Raw genomic sequence first — 19,428 nt, forward strand, 5'->3', positions numbered from 1 at the left:
CCAGCAGGACATAATATGCAAAGCACATTTATGTCCAAAAATGAGTTATGGTGCATTATCTCATGCATTTATCTACGGAATGCTTATACAATATTCATATTTTTTAAAACAACCAGCCGATGACTATTAATATAATAAAAAGTGAAGAATCTATGTTCCTCATTATTTGACTACTCAAATAAGTCATGAAGTTAAATACTACATTTCAAACAAAGAGAGTAAAATCCAATCATGCAAAGCTGATTTCATTTTTCCTCATGTAAAACAGCATAAATATTACATAAACGGCCAAATTTGATTGGTACGCTCTCCTCTAATTCATAGTGCTAAAGTTAATATTACTACCAGTTGTCACCAAGATAAGTTTAAAGGGATAGTTCACCAAAAGAAATGAATGAGTAAATGACAGAATTTTCATAAATAATTAAAGAATTTTATTTTCATTATTCATCAAAAAATTTTTTTACTTTAGTTAAAAAAGTAATCATTTACTTACCCTCAAGTTATTCCAAACCTGTATGGACTTATTTCGCCTGTTGAACACAAAAGAATGTTGGTAAGCAAACGATTGCTGGTAGCCATTGACTTCCACAGTATTTTTTTCTAATGGTTACCAGCAACTCTTTGGTTACCAACATTTTTGAAATATCTTCTTTTGTGTTCAGCAGAAGAAAGAATCCCATACAGGTTTGGAACAACATGAGGGTGAGTAAATCAAGACTATTTTCTTTTTGTGGAACTTTCCCTTTAAGAATGCTATTACGACTTAGACACTGAGGTTTCGAAATGAATCTGTATCATTCACATTGTTGACTAAAGGGTGGGCGATATCACCCGCTGTGTTCTGAAGCTGTTCGTCTTTGAGTGACGATGTGATTAATAACAATGATTCACAGTGATGTATGCAGACAGTGCGTGTTTGTGTTATCTCACACTCTCCTGACTGCTTACATCATGGCCACTTTTAGCCAAGAACATCTAAACAAAAATATATAGCCTAGATTTTAAAGGCAGTGGAGTATCATCAAGAAGAAAAACAATTAACTGTTATTTAAAAAAAATGTATAATGTAAGAAGCCACAGTGGGGGTCAAAACCAGCCCAGTCAATTCAAGTCATGTGTGGCATTTTTGGTATTTTTATAAGTAATCTAGAAGATTATTTTTTATGAATTATGAAGACTGAAACTTGCCTTAATAAAAATCCTCTTCAAAGAAGTATGCAACAGCATATTATATATAATATAACAAGAGAGGTGTGTTGAGCAACAAGTGGCAATAAGAGCACAACCTTCAGCCCACAACAATATTTCATATTGCATAAAGACGCACTCAGTAAGTGGGGTTTTTTTTTAGCTGGTCAAAACATACCAGTAACTTGGTCAATTGTATGGCATGGCTATGTCATGTGATAATCAATATGGTGGCACCCATCAGCTTTGAGTTTTCATACTTTCAATGTTTTGTTTTTTTTTGTCAAAAATATTGATCATTTCTTTATTTGTAAAACTTTTTAATTATCATAACTAAGTGCACCTTTAAAAATCATTTGCAACATTTCATATTTAAGAGATTAATAATAGGCCTATATTAAAAATTGAAATGTAATTTCTTACTATTGGCAAGAAAAGGCCTGGATGTTTTACGACATGTCTAATATTGTAAACTGCAATTGTTGTAAAATGCCTCAGCTGACAACGTCTCTAAAACACAAAATATGCTGTTTAAAAACGATCTTATGCTGAAAAAGTATTCAAACATTCAAGGATGTCAAAGTTTGTCAGGTGTGGGAGTGAAGTGCGTTTGCAAACATGTTCTGCTTACATTAAACTGCCAAACGCCGGGCATATTCCGACCTTTGACGCCACAACACAGCAGGCCAGCTTTAAAACATTAACCCTGTAAAAGTTTACAACACTCACCCTCCGTAATGGGCCTTTACTTTCACATATTCCGAGGGCAAATCCATCATCGATCCGTTACTGACAGGCATGATAACTCCAAAAGAATACAAACACTCTCTTATAGAAATAACACAGCCTCTGTGTATCAGAAGACGATATCAGATGTAAAGTGACATAATCCCGAATAAACTGTGTGAGTGGTCAATCTTGTCCGTAATGCTCCCAATGTCGCGTCACCGCCGAAATGATCCATATCGCGAGCGTGTTATTCAGCTTCTTTCCGGTACGCTGGATTTTACGGTGTCTTTGCTATGGTTACTCACAGGGGCGGAGAGAGACACAGAAGTATGGCTACTTCCAGGTCTGGCTTGGCCTCGGAATCCACCTGTTGTTCGCCTGCGCTTCCGTGGGACATTCCGCGCGTGTAGCGCTGTCGCGAGGAAATGTTCCAAAGTGCACTTTATAACAGCATAACAGAAGAGCGCGACAGCTTGTTTCGCGCGAGTCGCGACGTTTGTTCTAGTATTCCATCCGCCGTGACGTCAGCGAGGAATGTGCAGATTCCATGAACGCGTTATTTGCAGGTGGACAACGGTTTGTGGGTCCAGCCGGTCTCGCTCTCGTTCTCTCTCTAGGTAGAGACTGATGCTTATCCAATTAAACAGAAGTAGGTCGGTGAGAGAAGAAACGGAATAATGCACGTGAATGGGCTAAAAACTTGCACTACTCAAGAAAGATGTAGATTTTACCATTTGGTTAAAAAGAGTAGAATAAACCTGTTTTGGTCGACGTTAAAAGTGCATTTTGAGTATGTTATATATTGTTATTAAATTATTTTAATATTATTTTTTAATAATATAATTTTTTAATTATTATATTAACGAGGAATATCATTGAAGTGATAACCTGGTCCAAGGTCACAATATTTAAACTATGTGAATTTAGCATCCACTTAAAATGAGGGAAATTATTTAAAAGTTGCACGATTTGAATAGGGAACATGAAACGAACAAGGACAAGCAAGAGCCGTTGAACTTATGTTTTCTGGTTTAATTCACAAACATATTTGCATGACAAATATATCATTCACACTTTGAAGTCTTGTTTGACTCCCACTTTGAGTGGGGAAAATTATTTTATTTTATTTTTCTAAATTCATGTTTTATATATTTATGCTTTAGCTTCTGTAAAATTGTACTGTCTGCAAACGTCAATGTCTTGATATCAGGTGCACTTTACAATAAGTTTATATTTGTTTGTTTGTTTATTGAAGCCTATTTGTTCATTTCACGTATATATTAATACATTATTAAAATATCTGTTGTAAAGTTGGACCTGAGCTAATACTGACAAACACTGAACAGTTCTATTTTTATTAATTAATTTTAACAAAGATTAATGAATACTGTAACAAAATTTGGGGAGGATGAATGGACAGTTAAAGGTAAAGCTGTAAGTGTTGTAATTCTCATTTTATCCACTTGATGTCGCTACAAGCTTATTCACATAAATTCTTACCCCCTGAATAGTTGTCAAAACTGTTCGCCAACCCTTATTATAAAAGTTATGGTTCTAATGTTCCAGCTAATACTATTTGTGATATTTTAACTGTCATTTTGATTCATAAAATTGTAGTAGGCTACTGTAGATCTCATAGCTGAGCGATAGGCTATTTAGATTTATGGCGTCGTTAAATTTTAAGGTTTCTTTTTATTTTAAAATTTAAGTTTTTCCACGTTTAAGCCTAACATTGTTTTAAGCCTTGCGGCGTTTTAAGCAAAAAATAGCGTGAACGTTGTTGTGCGCAGATCTTGCGCAACGTCGTAGAACAGTAAAAACATCTACAATACATTCTTCTCATCTGAATAATGGAACGTCTGACTCATTACCGCGAATCGACTCACATGAACAGTTCATTTCAAAGAATCAGTTAAAAAGACAATTCCGTCCCTGCGTCCCGATGTGCATACTATCCACCCTGTCTGCCCTAAATAGTCTTGAAATTACTTTTACATAGAATTTAGCATGGATAGCGTGCACATTGGACCACAGGCCGTGATTCTTGTGCGTCCGACGTAACGTCGTACGCCATCACGTAGTCCTTGACACTCTGGCGTGGCGTGTGCATTACAATACATGCTGTTTATTACGTTTATTAATAAGGGTGGTCATGTAATTTAATGAGTCATTTGCCATGTTTCAGCACATGAGAATGAGTCATTTAGAAACTAAATAGAATTTGCATTTACGACAATCTTACATTCATGTACATGTTGTATGATTAACAGTTTTTTATGTAAATATTAGCTGTAATTTAATAATTAAATTATTAAACCCGACATACAATCAAAAGTAACTTCACGCACCATCCATCAGTCAAATCCTCGCTTCACTGCAAACGCTCTTGTGAGTCGTTTCGTTCCGTTGATTCGGTTTGGTTTTAGCGGTTGATTGAAAAGATCCGATTCAAAAGAACGAGTCGTTTACGAAATGGGACATCGCCAGTCTGCATTATTATCACGCTGTTTGTGGGAATACCGAACACCAACCCACAAAGCATTACTGACTACAGATTTACTCGATTATGCTTTGCAAATACATCGGTATTTCTTTTATCTCGCTCTCTTTACTTTAGCGCAACGTTAGCATATTAGCCGTCCGGTTCTACAGCTTTTGTGACTAAATTGTTATGTGCTATTTGCTACTATCGACTATTAGCCTATGCTTTGAAGCATGAGTTATGATAGATAATGTATTTGTATCAATTACATGGAGGTGAACAGGAACAACTTATGCATTGAGAAGTGCTAGTTAGCCAGCTAGCTGAGTAGACTGAAGTGCTATGCATCAACTTGCTCCTGGTCCTCCTCTCGGCTTTTGGATTGCTGATATTGACAGAGACATTTAGATATTAAAATAGCCTAAAGCCCTGGCACTTGCGTTACATGGGAAATCTACAATGTCGAGGATCCTTCTGGGCCTGGTAATGCTTGGTTAGTAACATGTATTCCTTTCTTATTAAAAATATGTATTATAGGAGACCTGAACATTGTCAGCAGCTGCAACCATGGTACATTTGATCCATGCACAGTTGCAAATAACCAAAAAGCCTACAAACATGCGAAATATTTCTGAATTTTAGAATGAATATGTCAAGAGTATAACGTGCCTTTAACTTGACTTCTTTAGCAGGATGCACTGTTACTGTTGAAGATGTTCAAGCCTTTGGTGAGTTACTGACTTTATGATATTGTCTACAGTAGGGGTTTTATATGTCAGGGACACTCAAATATGATTGTCCCCTTCTTAAATTATAAAAGCAGATTATTTTCAATGTATAGAGACTTATTTATACTGTGTGAGAAATAAATTAAGCATAACCGAAGATACATTTCAAATTAAAATACATGCAAAATTAAATTACTGTAGTAAATTAATCTCTGGAAGATATATACTTTATATTAAGTGACTACTAAATATTTAGTTTAAAAAACTAAAGAAAAAAATTATATCTAATTTGAAAGTAAAAAAAACAAAACAATTGTATTAATTTGGTGTGGGGGGTTTTCTGTGGACTTTGAAAAGCACTATTCTAAGCCACTGATCAATAATAAAAAAATATGGATTTGATTCATTCATAAGCATGCAATTATAGTATTTATTAATATTTTGAATTAGCTTTTATTTTTATATTTTCATTTTAGTTTTAGTCATTTTGCTATCTGCTTTTGTCGTTTTTATTAGTTTTGGGTTTTTTATATTTCTATTTAGCTTTATTTCAATATGTCAGTTTATAATCTAACTTTTAGTAATTCTAGTATATTAGCTTATTAAGTTTATAGATTTTTGTTGTTTTATATTTTATTTTATTTCCGCTTTAGTAGTCATCATTTCTGGTAGTTGAAATAGTTTTACTTTCAGCTAAGGATAACAACACTGGTTCATTCCCATTATTTCCACAGACGACCCGATCACCAGACTTGTGAATGAAAAAGCAGGTGAGCGGTGCTCGGGTAGAGTGGAGGTGCGTCATGGGCATCAGTGGGGCACCGTGTGCCAGCGTGGTTGGGATCTGGAGGATGCCGCAGTGGTTTGTAGAGAGCTCGACTGTGGCTTCGTGTTGGACATTCCAGGCAGCGCTCGTTTCGGACGGGCCGGTGGAGAAGTGCTGTGGAGGAATGTGAAATGCTCGGGTGACGAGTTTGCCCTGGATCTGTGTGAACGCACCCTCAATGATGATGTGTGTATGCACAGTGAGGATGCTGGAGTGGAGTGCACAGGTACGAGAGCGTTTGAAATTTTTTAATTGATTTTACGCATCCCGTGTTTGTTTGTAGTTGTTCATAATTTTTTCTCCAACAAGGAAAACTCCTAGCACCCACCTTGTCAATTCAGTCTCGCTTCTACACCTATTCGGCCGGAGAGGCTGTTCACTTTAAATGCACTGCCCCATACTGGCAGTCCGTCATTGACTTCCATCTGTACAAAAGAGGTGTGGACACTCCGCTAGTGACCCAGAGAGCAGATCCCAGACAAATGACGGTGGATCTGACTCTGTCAGACTCAGAAATCTCCCATCAGGGCAGCTACAGCTGTCTCTACAGGATACACACCAAACTGGGAAACTCTCCCTCAGGATTTTCTCCACACAGCAACTTCATTAACATCACAGTCTGTAAGTCACATCTGCTGCTAAACTTGTAATGGAGTGCAAAAAGTCTCAGACTGACCTTTATTTCTTATTCTCAGTGGAGATTCACACTCCCCAAATCTGGTACAACACGTCTCCTGAGGCCCGGCCGGGTTGGGTCATCCGGGGCCATAGTTTTAACGTCACCTGCTCCATGCAGCCTCAGTATCCAGGAGGATCCTTTCAGCTGCGGCTCATCAGGCCCAATGGAACCGTCCGGCACTCTCTGCCAGCCCTCGCTCCCTCCGTCACCTTTACCTTCTCCAATGCCCAGTCCAATAATGAGGGCTACTACTGCTGTCTCTACAAGGTCCAGACTGGAGAGCGCACATTTATCTCGAGGGAGAGTCAGCCTTTACCCATCTCTATTCGAGGTGAGTTGTGCGCTTCCAGCCCAGGGGGACTTGGGATGTTTAAAATTGCCTGGACTGCGTTTCCTAAAAGCAACGTAAGCTTAAAGGGATAGTTCATCCAAAAATGAAAATTTGATATTTATCTGCTTACTTTGGATGAACTATCCCTTTAAGTTGATCGTAGCTCCATTGGTTCCAATGGAACAAAAGGCACAAAGAGTCATTGTAATTCAGGATAAAAGCAACAGTTCCTTTGAAGTTCGCATGAAATTAAATTTCACATTTTATATTCCATTTATTTACTAAATAATTCATATTCATCCATGTATGTTTCTTTGATTTAAATGTTTGTTTGTTTTTTACAATAATTCATCACACTCGTATGGAAGGTTGTTTCCACCACAAAATAAAGTAAAACTTTTTATCTCACAAGTCAGACTATTTTGCAAGATAAAAATGCACAATTACATTTTTTTACAAGAATACAATTGTGAGATGTAAACTCAGAATTCTGAGGGAAAAAAATCAGAATTGCGTGATATGAACCCTGAAAAAAATCAGAGATAAAAGTCACAATTACCTTTTTTACAAAAATTCAAAACAGAATTTAAAAATTTAAAATTCTAAGGAAAAAAAGTCAGAATTGAGATATAAACTGAGATTTAAAAAGTTGCAATTACCTTTTTTACTCCGTGGTGGGAACAGGCTGCTATACACTTGGATGTACTTCACAATACTGAAGAAAATATCTGTGATCTGTCGCTTTTTCTGTTTTATTACACCTTTAAGGACATTAGTTTGGTTTGCTGTTTTATTGAAATGTCAGAAGTAGATCCGGTGATGAGCCCGGTGTTCATCAGTTTACTGGTGTCCAGTTTGACGTTTGTGGTGGCCACGTGTGCCATTCTGATTGTTGCCAAAGTGTACTGCAAGAGAGTGAGCAAACCCACTGAACTGGAGCGAGAGAGCAGGACCTGTGAGTAACTGTGAATTCAAAAACTATTTAATAATTTGCGTTTATTTTACTGACGGGTTATATTTTGATTACAGGTGTTGACAACACATACATTGCCTTGACAATCAAGTAATGGAAGTTCTAAAAGAAGGTCATGTGAATTGTTTTTTGTTTTTATTTGTTTTGTGTGTTGGTTTTTTTTGAGGAGGGATAGTTTTTTCCTAATCAGGCACAACACGACGAGTTGTGAATTGTATCTGTTGTGGCAACAAGCACTAAGACTTGAATAAAGCCCAAAGTATGCTTCAGTTTTTATGCTTACGCTAGGGTATGTGTAGGTTGCGCATGACGAAAATTTTGTCAGCAGCACAGTACATGATAAAATGTGCACACACAGCCCGATACAATGTACATGCAGCTTACACATGCGCTTTGTCTACAAGGTGGAAATTCTGGTCTGGGCTATTGTTTCACAATCGGAAATGAAACGGTAGACACCCATATTGATGAGTACTTGTGTGAAGGCATTAAAACTCTAGTTTAAACTCTAGTTTAAACAAGTACAAATACATTTTTATTGCTCAGTATTACTTTAGGAGAGAAAAAGCACAGGCACGGGACAATGAATCAGAAAGTAATGAAGGCATGATGTAAAAAAGTAACATCCATGTGCTGATTTTTGCATGTTTTTTTGTTTTCTTTCAGCAACTAGAAACTGGTGACTTGTTGGTGTTTCAGTGGCCTGTCCAAACCAAAGGGAAGATCGAAGTTTGAAGAACCACAGAAACCACCATTTCTTACTAGCTGCCATTCTCTGTCAGTCACAGAGAAACATTTCCATTGTCATTGGTTGGAGGTTTTTCTGGAGATGTTACTAGAGATGGAAAAAAAAATTTCTTTGAAAGTAAATGCTGACATCACTAGACTTGAAGAGGGGTGACATTACAACACAAGCTGTTGCACTAACAAGGTTAAAAAGGGCTTTTTAGTTTTTGGAGGTACCATGCCTGACCCATCCTGAGGTCTTCCCATATTGTTGCAGGTAAAGACTGTAAAACTGAAATGTTTTTCTTTTTTTTTTCTTTGTATTCTTCAAGGGGCTTTATAATTTAAAATGATGTATTGTTTTTCTACTATAGTTCTTATGTTTGGTTAATTACAGGTGGGACAGACAGCCTAAGAACAACCTCTTTTGCATTAGGTCACTACAGGGATATGAAAGTATTATTAATTAATTAAGTGTTTTTACCTGGATTGTTCTTTTTGAAATGAAAGTGGGCTCTCTGAACGCATTATACACTAGATCTGATGGGATGCTTACACGGACAAAAGAACAAATCCTCTGACACATTTCTAAAACAGCACAGGAAATAATCCCTGTATTTACAAATATAAACAATAATTGATAACAGTAATAGTAATAAAGGTTGTAGTGTGAATTATAGGCATACACTAAATACTTGAAGCAGCACTACTATTGTCTAGTGAAGCCAAGAAACCAGCTGCGAACACTACAGTACAGTATATACACTCCATATTTAAAAGGAAAAGCGAAATGTAACCGAGTCATATGTAGACTGAAAGATTACAAACCCAGATAGGCTTGTTCAGTTTGCATTTATACATGTTTTGTACCCATAAAAACAATAGTAAATGAGCAAAATGCTCAAATAATATTAAAAAAGTTGAGTGAAAACACAGCCGTCACTTCCTGTTACATCCATGTCTTGTAATGTGGAGAGTTAATGGTTGTAGCTTTGTTGCAGTTTTTGGTACGTGTAATAAAATTTGTAGACTTTTATTTTGCCATTAAAAACAAAAATCACAATTTTGACATGCATAGTGTTTTTACTGTTAAAAAAAATCATTTGATATGTATCTAAAAGGTTCCTTTTAATCAAACCTGTAGTTTTTAAATCACAAAACGCCAGAAACAATCAGTTCTGGCATTCATTTCATTTGGCTCCAGCATATTCAAATACATAATTCAGAGTACGACCCAAATCCAAAAATGATACTTTCAGACATATTACAATGGAAAATCAGCTTATTACCTATTGTAAAATAATGAAGACTTAATTCAGTAACTTTATCCTTTAAAATATGTTTGTGTAATTCATACGAAAAAGCTTTGAAGTTTTCTAGTAGTAGTCAAGTTGTGATATACCAACCTGTTATGAGCCCAAGAAATGACTAAAAATACAGTACTGTAAAATGTACTGCAGCATTACAGTGGGCAATTGTTGTATCTTGACCAAGGAACAAAATAAAAGATCATAAAAGTCATCTTTTCAACAGGTGCATCCTGTAGCACCCACTACCTTCATTTTCACAAATGAGTACAGTGTCAGGCTATTACTTTGATAAAACCTCACACACAAAGTAACCAACATTTAAGAACTTAAAACACTACAATATGTTAAAAATCACATCTATTGTGCTGAATATTTGCTTGTTTTAGAAATGTAAGATTCTGTTTAATCACACGGAATCTACATCAGGCTTTTGACAGGCTCTGCTGATTCCATATTTATAAAAACCAAGTACAGAAGACCAGATATGATCAGAAACACTAAAAACTGTAGCCAGACTGGGACTAAGCCTGATGAACTTTTCTCTGGTGTTTTCTGGATTTGAGATTCTGGTGGCAAGTTTCTTGCTTGTGACATATTACGGTAAGGAGCTTGAGTCCTATATATGGCAGGCCTTCAAAATAAATTCATGCATTCAATTAATAAAAATAATAATTCCCCTGATGGTGACACTTTCAGCATAATTCTACACAAAAAAAGCCATCTTACTCATCTATGTAGTCCATCCCTCTATAATCGGACCACGTTCTAATAAAACAAAAGGAGCTTGTTAGTTTCAGTATTTTAGCATAACATGATTTAAACTGCTTTAATATTCAGACTGACTTACCTGTCGATCACATCAACGTATCGTTGCTAAATGAACACAAATGCAACATTATTCATGTATTCATGGAAACAAGTCTGAAACTAGTTTTAATAGGTGTTAGTACTCACAGGTCTGCGATGCTGAACATAGGTGACATCCTCTGTAAGGCAAAAGTGTAATCAGTTCAAATCATTGGTGTAATATGGCATTACATCTAGATGCTCGTGTTTTGTGTTGAATTACCCTCCTCCCTGTAAAATGACCTGTTGGATTGAGCTTTAGTTCTTCTGTGTTTAGTCATGGCTTCTCTCAGCTTCTTCTCGTAAAGGGCTCTGGTGGAATCTGTTTAAATTAATATACACAAATCATATGCAGGACAATAAAAAGAAGAAAAAACAACCCAGGATTATTATAGTAGACTAGGGCTAAGGATACTTGAAGTAAAATAAACGTTATCAGAAATAAAGAATTTAAAAAATTCAGCTAGTTACCAAAGCAACACTTGTCATTTACATTTATTTTTAACTTGATGTACTAAAACAGCTCAAATAAAACTGAAATTAAAATGAACAAAAACGATGTAGACAAGACAACTATGCAGACATAAAAATGATGATTAAAATGACAAAACACAAGATTACTAAAACATTAACTACAATTAAAATGAAAACAATACGATACAAAAAAAAACTAATTAAAAACACATTTAAATAAAATAAAATAATAGTATGCAACAACCCCATTCTGATTACAGTGACTATTAACTTACCGACCACAGGACCATGTTTTATTCCATAATCATCCAGCATCCATCTGATCTCCTCGTTGGATTTACTGCTCAACATTGTCATAACTTAAACTGAACGACAGCGTCTGGTTTTCCGTATGAAATACTTAATTTTCTGTGAAACCGAAAATGAACTTTATGACATAGAACACGGTGTAACTTCTTCAGCAGTGGCAACGAAACTTTATTGAGATACATTATCTTGACTAGGAGATTTGTGATATTTTTTAATCATATATTTGATACTATATTTGCAACACTGTCTTGCAAAATATTCCATATATATGTACTCATTTAATGTCCTCAATATTAGGCATAGCCTCTGTTGTACTGTAAATACTTCAGGTCTGTGGAATTTGTTTAGTAGCCTAATTCAATGGTAACAAAAAAAAACTTTACTAAACGAATCAATACAATGTTATTTTCAAATCATACATCAAAAACAGAAACTATTATTCCATATATAGTATCTCCTATAATATAGACGCAAGTATAGATCTGGAACTTCTTTATATAGACGCATTTGGTTAACTCGTGACTTTATTTCTGTGCAGTGACGTAAATTTGCAGTTATGAATAGCACACTAACCTTGTTTGCAATGCTCTGACTCGCTTTGAATATGTGACACATTAATATAATACATAAGCAGATAAAACAGACATTGTGGTTGATATTAAGTCACGCTGAGGAATTCGTGGCTATGCTGACGCCTACAAATAACCCGTATCCGTTTGAGTTGTAAACAATGTGACGCGCTTCCGCAACGCAACCAATTCGGACATCAATTGGTGATGAACCTTATTGAATGACACGAATTCATTAATTCATTGATATTTATATTTAACTTAATTTTTTATTTTATTGTATTGTAAAATGTGACCCTGGACATCATCTGAGAGGCTGAATAAATAAGCTTTCCACTGATGTATGGTTAGTTAGGATAGCACAATATTTGGCCGAGATACAGCTAGGCCTATTTGAAAATCTGGAATCTGAGGGTGCAAAAAAAAAACAAATTTAATTAAATAATACAAATCTAAATATTGAGAAAATCGCCTTTAAAGTTGTCTAAATTAAGTCCTTAGCAATGCATATTACTAATCAAAAATTAAGTTTTGATATATTTACGGTAGTAAATGTAAAATATCTTCATGGAACATGATCTTTACTTAATATCCTAATGATTTTTGGCATAAAAGAAGAATCGATCATTTTGACCCATACAATGTATTGTTGGCTATTTCTACAAATATACTCGTGCTACTTATGACTGGTTTTGTAGTCCAGGGTCACAAATGTGTTACCCATTAGCCTATATACAGTGAATTAACATTTCTGTGACTATCGTTTATGTTAGTATACATATAATTAAAATAAAACAAAATAAAGATAATTAAAAATAAGAAAAGTGTAAATAAGATTACTCATTGGTAATTAGTTTCTCAGGATTATCAACCACAAGCCCTTAGATTTTTTATTTTATAATTTTAATAATTTTATTTATTTATTTGTTTGATTGATTCGTTTTATTTTATTTATGCATTATTCAACCAGTTAAACTTTGTAAAATGTGTTACCTATTAGCCTATATACTGTGAATAAACATTTCTCTGACTATCGTTTATGTTAGTAGGCTATACATACAATTTAAATAAAGTTAATTAAAAATAAAAATAAAGTATAAATAACTCATTAGTAATTATTTTCTCAGGATTATGAACCGCAAACCCCTTAGATTTTTTATTTTCTGTCTAAAAAGCTTTCCTTTTATTTATTTATTTAATGGAGATTAAAAGAAAAAAAGATTCTAAGTGCAAAAATAATTACTGATGGTGTAGCAAAATATGTTACATTTAAATAAATGAGTAACGTGTATATATAAAATTATTACTAGATTATTGTTATTAGATTTATATCAGCAATGTTACTGCTGTAAGTTCACTGCAGCCCTGAACAATCACTGTTACAGAGGGGTATAGAAAAGTTTATTAACGTGTCACTCCATAATACAATAGCAAAATATATAAATATGTATAGTATTTTTATGTTACATTAATCAGTATTTAGCACACAATAGAAGACATTGCAATTACCAAATGATATTTAGACAGACTTAAAGAAGTTCCAGATCTATACTTGTGCTCTTATTATTTTAGTTATTTTGCCTTTAATGTAAATAAACATGTGCAAACAATATACTTGCTCTTGTGAATTTATTTTGATGTTAATTACATTGTGCCAGCTGTCTCTTTAATACCTCGTGGTTTATATACATGCTGCTGCTGATTGGGCTGACATGTTTGACACACCCACCAAACAAGAGAAAACGCATCTCAAACCCCGTTGCACACCGTTTCCAGGAAACATGTCGTTCAAACCGGAAACCGTAGAAAAATGGTGCACACCGGTTTGAGCTTGAACGTGCCCCAGGTTACAACTAGAAAAGCGGAATATGTACTAACAGTGCCACTAGATGGCAGTACTGACCTTGAGTCAACAACAATTGATCAATCTTTTAAAGAATCTGTGCTTGTATACGTTTAGAAAATGAGGTTAAATATTTGTAACATATTGAGATTATGCATGGTAATGTTTTGTTAAAGCATTCTACGGCATATTTTATATATTGAGATAAAGCAGAGGACATTTGTAAACGCCGCAGGTTATAAAAAAAACTGAGAATGCAAGACGGATCCAAGTCGAAACGTTTATTTTATTCAGGCCTCCTGCCTGATCCAAGGTCATCCGTAATCACGGTGTTGCCTCGGGTGACTGATTACAGTAGCAGCCAGCAGAGCTGAATCAAAGGCCAGCCTCATTTACAGACTCCCGCGTCCTTTAAAGCCCTCCAATTTCCCTAGACTTCCTGAGGGACAGTCGTTGTTGTGCTAGGCACATTCACCGGCCACTGCGAATAAGCAGAACTCATAGCATGATATCCCATTAGACCAGAGCAGCTCCCATAAGCCTGAGCAAGAACACAGAATGTCACACCATTAGCATTCCACATTGGCCCCAACCTCCAGCTGTAAAGGTAAAATGAACAGCGTTTCAGGCAGCAAGTCGATATGCTCTCACACAACCTTTGTAATGGGAATTGAAGGAAGAGCAGCGTGGAATTGCAAAAAAAAAAAAACAACACCAACAAAACAAAGACAGCTGTCCCTCACTCTAAAGGTCATGCTGTCTTGGTCAGAGTTGGCGGTTTTGGTAATATGTGGGAATGTTTCAGCATTTGTGCCAGGGCGCATTAATGTTAAAAAAGTCAAAATGTCTGTATTGGGAACCATAAATATAAATGCTTTATGTCTTATCAGGAATCATTTTGTGACGTACACGGTTCTTGAGTTATGACCATTTGAAAATTACACTTTTTAAGGTCTTATGGATAGATTATTAACCTTTTTTTGTAACTCAGCATATGACTCACTAAAGCTGGTTAATGTCAACTTAAAACATGAAATATATGTAGCAATATGACAAGGAAAATAAAAAAAAGTTAGTTAAAAGAGAAAAAAAAATATTCTCGTTCTGGGAACCTCTGATTTAGAGTAAAGACAACTGAGAACATTACAGTATTAGCTATATTTACAGCTTTATATTAAGAGATAAGCATCTTTTTTACATGTACAAAAACTAAATCTGACAAATCTAATGAGGCCCTATGATAAAAGTGTCATTTGGAAAAAGCACAATTTGCAAATGGTTCTCTTTGGATGCCACTGAGAGAAGACATTTGTAACATTATGTGCTTGACACTCTCCACGTGGCACAAATTATTGAAGCTCTATGTATCATTTAAATGAAATTACACACGAAGAACAATATGGCCTAGATATCAAACTAGCAATTTCTGGAAACAGAAAATGTGATATAATTATACAGTAACCCAGTTTTCTGAATTACGAACCAATGAGGATCATACTGTTACAATTAATAAGTAATGTGAATAATAAACTGTTTGTTCTTGTCACATTTAACATAATCTTTGAAATTTTTTTTCATGCAATTAAAATGTTCAGCAAAATTAGACTTTGCTGTTTCAATCCTCTACAAAGAACATCATTGAAAACTTTCATTCATAATGTGTTCCAGTTCAAATGTTCACGTTTTGTCCTCAAAAGGACACAGAGGTTCTGAGTCCGAGAAACACCCCAGTGTTTGAACCTCAGGAGTCTGTGCTGTTTTTTGTAACAGGTGCCGGTCTCCAGTCTGGTTGATAGAAGTGTATGTTGAACATACGTGCCCAGTTGGCAAAGACACGTTTCTCAGTGATGAACCGATGGTGGCTGCCGTGCCGGCCCTGCTCGTGGGAGAGATACATTTTACATTCATCTGGCCCCGCAGGCTCGTAGTAGTGATACGGCACTGACAGCTCGAGTTTAGGCGACCTGAGAAGAACAGTCACGTGTAACTGAAATTGTCATAAACCACCAAAATACAAGGAGGTTTGAATGAAAGCACAGTATACACAACAGTGATCCAACAGCATTATGGTGAATATGGAAAAGAAAGTCTCACTTGCAGAACTCAGGAGGAATCATGCCATAGACGTCGATTCTGTCACAAATCTCCACAGCAATCGCCATAGTGAACCAACCCGTGCTGAGCCATGAATTGGACCTTTTTCTGAATAACACAAGAGAGAAAGAGCACATCTATGTAGCTGTGATGATCAAACGACACTGTTCCCTGTTCCCTGCAGCCATTACTTCAGTGTCACATGATCCAGATTTGGCGTTTACAATGTTTTAGTTTGAATGGACGTCTTAGATGACTCACAGTGGGAGATGAATTGAGATAAGAGCGATATAAGGAGATAAAGGAGATAAAAGATCCACAAACAGACAGAAAAAACTCAAGAGTTTAAGAACATGTGAGCATTTTGCCCTGAGCAGTTTGTGTCTGATTGGGTACATCCCAGCTGGCAGCTGTCTCCAGCTGGCACTGATCCTCTCCTAACCCTTAATCTGCACTGATGCCAAGCCGTGTGCCCTGTGGGCCAGTGATACCAAGCCTCCAGCAGGCTCTGGTGGTCTGCACATTAGTTAACAACCCCCCCATGCTGCATTTAAAGTTAATACTTCCACCTCTCTTTAAATGACGCTCCTCTATTTTATTTTATTTTTTTATTCTTGGAAATAAATATTAACTACTATATATTTTTACCAGTTGAAGGTTTATCCTCCTGATAACTGTGAACACTGTGGATAAAAAAAAAAACAGTTTGTCTGGCCAATGGCTGTTACAGTTAATAAAATTACACACTTCAGCTTTAAATATAATTTTTTTACCGTTTTTTTTTTTTTTTTTTATAATTCAGTCCTGAGCTAAATTACAAATTAAAGCGTATATTACAATATACGTTTATATTATATATATAAATGTAGATAATTTTATATACATTTTTGTATTTTTTATTTATTTATATTTAAATAAAGTATATCATTTCAAATCTAGACAGATAATCACATTTTATTTATTTATTAATTTGTTTATCATTAATTAATTAATTACTTCATTCAAATAAATCCATTACATTTTAAATTTGCTAGTTTGGTTTTACAAATACAATTATACTATAGTAAGGTCTTATAAAATAAAGTATATCGTTTTTAAATAGTTTCTAGTAATGCAAATAATCAATGATTTATTTATATATTCATATATAAATGTATATAATTTTATATACATTTTTGTATATTTCATTTATATATTTAAATAAAGTATATAGTTTCTACAATGTTTTTTAGCAAATGGTACAGAATCTAGACAGATAATCACATTTTATGTATTAATTAATTTGTTTATCATTCATTCATTCAAATTAATTAAATACATTTTGAATTTGCTAATTTGGTTTTACAAATACAATGATACTATAGTAAGAAGGTCTTAGAAAATAAAGTTTTTAAATAGTTTCTATCATTTATTTATTGATTGATCTGGTAACTTTTTTTTTTAATTTACTGATTTGGTCTTTCAAATAATAATACTGTAGCTGATTCAATATTATACAACAGTGAAATTCTACACAGCAATATCTTATAAAATAAAGTATATAGTTTCTACAGTGTCTTGCAGCAAGTGATTCAAAATCTAATAATATGATATGATCAACAACTAAAAAATTTAAGTGGTTAGTTAAAAGTTACTAAAATAAATACATCTTGAATACACCTGAGTGTACACAACTAATAATGTTTTGCAAATAGTTTCATGTTGTTATTGAAGGTATTTTTACAAATTTCAAAATTCCTAATTTTACTAAAAATAGGTTTTGAGTCATAAATATAAAGACTTTCTGGGTCAAGTCGGTTTTTTTTTGTATTCCATTTACGGAACAAAATTTGCCTTTTCATAAAAATGTCAAAAAAAAAAATCTTTTTTTATTACTGTATGACCTCAATAAAATAAGGATCTGCAGGAGTCCTCTTATAAAACAAAGTACTGTAAATAGTTTCTACAGTATCTTGCAGCAAGTGATACAAATCAAGAGAGATAATGCGATTAGGTAAGAAACATTACTTTAGAATGCGATTAGGACACAAAGAAAACATTACCATCCTCACCTATCTTTCCCTGTTTCCTTCTTAAAGAGCTCATCAAAATGCAGCATCTTTAACCTCGAGATGACGTATACCTGTAGTTTAGGCATCATCTGCTTCAGCAGATGCAGGTTGTTGTAGACAAGGCCTTTACCGTCTTGTCGCATGTAGTTTCCAGGCCCCCAGAAGATAAAGAAGGTGTTCTGGCTGGAGTTGAGTAGCTCAAGGCGGTTTCGTAGCACACGTTGCATGCTGGAGTGCGCGACCACACGCAAACTCGTTCGCTGGCCCACGTCCCTCTGGTAGCCTTGTGTTGGGGCATCATTCATACGGATGACGCACTCCTTGCGGTCAATCTCCCCACCTCGACCACTTCCAGTCATGTGACCAGAGCTAGTCACTAAGGCACAGCTTTTGCATTGCATCCTAAGAGGCTGAGGATGGAGACAATGATGAGAAGTTTTAGATTTAATGTTCAACATATAATTTATTCAAGTTGGTTTCATACACTTTTGAAATGTTTTCTGAAATGATCCAATAAAGTATAATCTAATAGCTCTAATAACTTAATTAGAATTTACTAAAATACTTCCCTTGCATTTGATGTGTGTGTGTGTTCTGGGTCAAGTTGTTTTTGTACTCGCTCTAAATTTTTAGAAAATCAATTTTTAAAACAAAATTGCTTCACTGCTATTTTTTCAAATAAATAATAATAAAAGTTTTCTTCAAGACTTTCAAGTCTTATAATGAACCTTTTTTCCTTTTTACTTCCACACAGTTAAACTACCCATTGTTGACTCTACACCCCACATTAAATATCAAAATGACTCTTATTCAGAAATGAAAAACATGTCCATCATAGAAAAGATGTACTAATTTTGTAAGAAATGAAAAACATGTCCATCATAGAAAAGATGTACTAATTTTGTATAAAATCTGAAAGCTACAATTATGAACAGGCTACAATTATGAGGACAAAAGACGAAAGGATAAATCTATAGTGGGTGAATGATTTAGATCCATGTTGAAGGATCTGAGGACCCTTAAATGCTGTTTTGTGTTTCTTAAAGAGAGCAACCACACATTTGTGTTGTGTTTTACTTCCTTTCTTTTATATTCATTTATTCTCCATTTATTCATTCATTCATTCATTTATAATAATTTAATCATTTTATTATTCCATTTAATCATATAATCATTTTAATCATGACAACGCTCTGAAGATTTTAGCATGGTGATGGATATGACAATGTTAATGTATTTGGTCTTGGCGGAATAGATCTGCTACGCT

General features: G+C 34.8%; 3 protein-coding genes across 8 annotated transcripts in view; 1 reads left to right on the forward strand and 2 right to left on the reverse strand.

The window, feature by feature from the left end:
• LOC107657904 (protein kinase C zeta type) overlaps positions 1-2,600 on the reverse strand; it is a 117,395-nt gene extending 114,795 nt beyond the window's left edge. For 2 of the 3 annotated variants that reach the window (XM_016446200.1, XM_016446201.1), the window contains exon 1: positions 1,921-2,599. In XM_016446200.1, coding sequence (XP_016301686.1) covers positions 1,921-1,991 — 71 coding nt within the window. In that variant the 5' untranslated portion in view covers positions 1,992-2,599. Of the gene's footprint in view, positions 1-1,920 lie in introns of all 3 variants that reach the window. The other variant, XM_016446199.1, reaches the window with a different exon arrangement.
• Positions 2,601-4,218: 1,618 nt separating this feature from the next.
• Positions 4,219-9,931, forward strand: LOC107657905 (deleted in malignant brain tumors 1 protein-like). Of its 3 annotated transcripts, XM_016446204.1 has the most exons (8): positions 4,219-4,895; positions 5,092-5,130; positions 5,865-6,182; positions 6,266-6,577; positions 6,652-6,966; positions 7,772-7,921; positions 7,996-8,051; positions 8,606-9,931. In XM_016446204.1, the coding sequence occupies exons 1-7, from the start codon at positions 4,862-4,864 to the stop codon at positions 8,031-8,033; spliced, it is 1,206 nt and encodes a 401-aa protein (XP_016301690.1). In that variant the 5' UTR covers positions 4,219-4,861; the 3' UTR covers positions 8,034-8,051; positions 8,606-9,931. The 3 variants fall into 3 exon arrangements, with proteins under 3 accessions (XP_016301690.1, XP_016301689.1, XP_016301691.1); XM_016446203.1 differs by having other exon boundaries at positions 7,996-9,931; XM_016446205.1 differs by having other exon boundaries at positions 4,220-4,895; positions 5,095-5,130; positions 7,996-9,931.
• A 5,698-nt stretch (positions 9,932-15,629) lies between these two features.
• Positions 15,630-19,428, reverse strand: part of LOC107657873 (alpha-N-acetylgalactosaminide alpha-2,6-sialyltransferase 5-like) — a 32,327-nt gene continuing 28,528 nt past the window's right edge. For both annotated transcript variants that reach the window (XM_016446154.1, XM_016446153.1), the window contains exons 3-5: positions 18,162-18,571; positions 16,111-16,218; positions 15,630-15,980 (exon numbers count right to left, since the gene is read on the reverse strand). In XM_016446154.1, the coding sequence (XP_016301640.1) occupies positions 15,758-15,980; positions 16,111-16,218; positions 18,162-18,571 (741 nt within the window). In that variant the 3' untranslated portion in view covers positions 15,630-15,757. The remainder of the gene's footprint in view (positions 15,981-16,110; positions 16,219-18,161; positions 18,572-19,428) is intronic.

The sequence above is a fragment of the Sinocyclocheilus anshuiensis genome, unplaced genomic scaffold (assembly GCF_001515605.1).
Source record: "Sinocyclocheilus anshuiensis isolate Anshui unplaced genomic scaffold, SAMN03320099.WGS_v1.1 scaffold107, whole genome shotgun sequence".
In the NCBI taxonomy this organism is placed as follows: domain Eukaryota; kingdom Metazoa; phylum Chordata; class Actinopteri; order Cypriniformes; family Cyprinidae; genus Sinocyclocheilus; species Sinocyclocheilus anshuiensis.